Below are 3,725 nucleotides of genomic sequence, written 5' to 3' on the forward strand. Positions count from 1 at the left end.
AAAAAAACAGGCATTCCAGCACTTAGTTTCAAGTTTTCTAATTCCTTTCCTACCTAGCTTTTTGAAGAGTAAGGGATATGAAAAAAGGTTTTTTTAGAATATACACTGTGATGCCTGGTGTCTTGGTCTTATATTTCAACATCTACTCAGAAAGAGCATGGATGCCGAGTACTTAGTTTACAGTCTTTGTCTGCAAAGTCAGAAGCTGTAGAGAAGTAAGAGTACTCTAGTAAAACCTGTGAGCTACAAACATATGCAGAAAGCAGAAAATCAGTAGATCTAAAATGGGAAGAATTTTTGTTTCTAGTCCTGCCTTTCTTTGCTTTCCAACTCTCTTGTGAGTCCCTATGGTTTAAGCTTAAGGAATGCAAGATCCAGTTTTATATTATTTCTGATACTAAAGTCTTTAAGCATTTAAAAGTTTGACAGTCTTTAAATATGAATAACACATAAATGGATACAAGTATTAAATACTATATATAAATGAAGGACAAATTTTATATTGGTCTTCTGGTAATGTGATGTTCAAGTATGTCCCCAGTTGAAAAGTACAGACTGTTATTTACAGGTTGAAATGCTTTATTTTTATCACATGCTCTTCTACCTGAGCAAATAATGCACATACTCTTTAGGTGTACTTATATACAAAGATGATACATTGATGCCTAATGAATTACTGTTTATTTGTTCTATAGCAAAATTTTAAAAATACCTGTAAGATTTTGGAATAACTGATGACAATGATTAATCCTGGTATTAAAAAGACAACAATAGCATAGGTCACATCCCAGACTATTTCTCCTGCATGGCTGGGCCAATCCAAGGTACAAATATGAATCTCCTGTTTACAAAGGAAAAAGAAGAAAATGAACATTCTACAGTTATTTTTCCTATTATGTTCTATTTATCTCTCTGTGTGCCGAAGGAAAAACTGACTGCAGCCTAAACTGAATCTGTGAAAACTTCCCATTCAAGCAAAGCCGTCGATTACTGTATTACTTTATATTTTTAAAAGCCCACATATCTACAAATAGATAAGTTAGATGAATTGTTCACAATCTACCTACCGCCGTAAATTCCATATCATACGCTAACAGCAACTTTGAGATAGGAACATATACAGACTTAATAGTGTATTTGAGTGTCATGTTGGATATACTTTTGCATGCATTTCAAAATACCAGAATGAAAAACCTATGCATGGCCACTTTGTACACAGGCAAGTACACGTGCTGGGTGGCAGTCCAGCTTTTACCCTTACCTCACCAGTAACACTGGGCAGCTGCACCACAGTGAAGAAGCAGCAGAGCGGCAAGGTGACAATAGCGGCAAAGCCCCAGATGAAGAGGACAGCAGCCAGCAGCTTGCGGCGCCGAAAGGCAGTGTGATGCAGCCGAGCGATGCTGATGACCCTCTCCAGGCTGACGGCTGAGAGAGAGACAATGACAACAGTGCCACTGAGGGTCATCACATAGAAGAGCATGTGGCAGATGACGTCGCCCAACACCCAGGTCTCAGTCCAGCGCACGATGCCAATGAACGGGATGGCGGTGATGAAGAGCAGGTCGGCACAGAAGAGGTTGAGGACGAGGTAGTTGGCAGCACACAGCCGTTGCTGCCGCCACACCAGCAGGCAGATGCCCCAGATGTTGCCCACTAAGGCCAGCAGGAAGACGGAGCCCAGCGCAGTCAACTCACCAACACGCAGGGCCGTCACGTTGCCATCCCTGAAGTCTGAGAAGAATGGGAAGTAAGTCTTGTTCTCCCCTGGTGTGCACTCAGCCCCGACCATGAGGGTGGCTGGTGAGCATCAGAGTGCTGCTGCAGGCAGCGGCACCATCCCTAGGGGAAGGGCTGCACTCCCAACCACCACGGTGGCACCTGGGGTGCTCTGACACAGGGCGGGGAGCTGGCTGCCATCCCCCTCCTCTTCTTCCTTCCGTCTGTGCCGCTGAAGGCTCAGCTGTGCCAGCCATACAGTTTATGGCCCTCATACTGCAGTGCAACAAGGAAGTGGGAGGGTAAACACAGCACAGCTCACACAAAGGTGAGGCCGCGTGCATGGGGAGGCAGCGACGGGCTGGGTGTGAGTGGGGCCTCCTGACACCTCCCCAGTGAGGGCGTGGGGCTGAGCGGTGGAACCTCCATGCCAAGGGGACCTGTGCCTGGCCACTTCCCTCATGACAGCCCTGCTTTCAGACAGGCTCTTTAGGTTCTGAGTGAGCTGGGGAGGCCTTGCAGGCTGCTCCAAGATGCTCCCTTCTGCTGAAAGCACAAACACAGGGTGAAACAGAAGCCCCAGAGGGGCTTTCAAGCAGGAATGGCTGTGCAAGCTTGTCTTGGGAGGCAGGAAAACAAGCTCTGTTATAAGGTAAAAGAAGAGGGATGTAATGATTTCCTCGTGTCTTGGCAGGGACCTTTGAAATGTGGTCGTGTACTGCTTGTATTAACTGTAGTCCTGTATGGAGGGGAGATGTCACAATACTGGTTTTTGGAATTCTTACACTAGGTTGAGCTAGAGTCCTACCTGTTCTGGCAAAGAAGCCTTGTTAATCTAGACATAAGTAGAAAATACCATCTTTTCTCAGGATGTTAACTTCTGAGAGCAGTTGCTCAAATGCTAGAGGTGGCCTTCCTGCTTACACTCCGGGCTGGGAGTGAAGCATATAAATGGTCAAAATCAAGCAGATAATGCCTCGTAAAAGAAGATAAAATGTTTTCAGGAACTGTGTAAACAGTTGTATAACTTCAGACAGCTCTAGGTGAGTGTTTTATTCAGTGCCAATGCAAGTGCTTAATGTTTCTGTTACAGGCTTTGGCATATGGAGCTACACCTCTAAGTGAATGTTGTTCCAAGCTGATGTATCAGCACAGCTTCTTAAGGAGACATTGCTTTTGCAGTGTTGTGGATGTGATCTCTGCAGTGAACCTGTTACTTAATGGCATTAGTGGGGATGCCAGAACCCTGGCCACAGTTTATATTGGTTCTGCCATGGGCTGATCCTGTAAAATACATAGTAAATCTTTAAAAACAGCAGATACCTTCCCCAACCTCATAGGCCTGGGACTTTATACAAGCTGACAAGCTAGTCCCAAAGTTGTGGGCAAATGGCAGTAGCAGTGATGTGACCAGTTCTGAATAAGGACTGGGATGTGGGAAAGAGCCATTGTTTAGAAGCTTGTGCCTGTGCAAAAACTTGTAAGGCATTAAAGGAATATGTAGTGAGCAGCAGACAAACAGTAGCACAGATTAATGAAAATCATGAGTAGAATCTTCAGCCCCTTTGGTATCAATGAAAAATTAAATCAGAACCTGATCCTATCAACTGAGGGTAAAGTGAACACACTTGAAACAGAATGGGGGAAATAAAATAGGGAGCAAAATATCCAAAGCAGCATTATTCAAGAAGTTAAGATGTGCTCCATCAGAAAGGAAAAGAATGCCATAAATGAACCAAATGTTTGAAAATGGATGATGCTGAGAATTATCAGGACATATTGTTGATATTTAGAAAGGGTTATCTTTAGCTTTTGTCCTTAGATGTGAACAAGAGCTCTCTTTGGTATAAACCAGTTGTTACTCAGGAGTAGCAAAGTAAAATGCTACTTTCAGAATGCCATCAGTGAATGAGTTGCACACTGCTATCTGCACAAAATACTGTCCAAGGTACAAGGGGACTACAGAGGTGTATAAAAAAATTAAGCATATTACAGTGGGGTGTTAT

The 3,725-nt window shown here is 43.9% G+C and overlaps 1 protein-coding gene across 1 annotated transcript in view; it reads right to left on the reverse strand.

Moving 5' to 3' along the window:
* The window catches only part of FFAR4 (free fatty acid receptor 4), a 6,930-nt gene extending 4,281 nt beyond the window's left edge, over window positions 1-2,649 (reverse strand). Inside the window, exons 1-2 of the mRNA XM_010714551.3 lie at window positions 1,262-2,649; window positions 713-841 (exon numbers count right to left, since the gene is read on the reverse strand). Coding sequence (XP_010712853.1) covers window positions 713-841; window positions 1,262-1,792 — 660 coding nt within the window. The 5' untranslated portion in view covers window positions 1,793-2,649. The remainder of the gene's footprint in view (window positions 1-712; window positions 842-1,261) is intronic.
* Between the last annotated feature and the right edge of the window lie 1,076 nt (window positions 2,650-3,725).

The sequence above is a fragment of the Meleagris gallopavo genome, chromosome 8 (assembly GCF_000146605.3).
Source record: "Meleagris gallopavo isolate NT-WF06-2002-E0010 breed Aviagen turkey brand Nicholas breeding stock chromosome 8, Turkey_5.1, whole genome shotgun sequence".
NCBI lineage: Eukaryota > Metazoa > Chordata > Aves > Galliformes > Phasianidae > Meleagris > Meleagris gallopavo.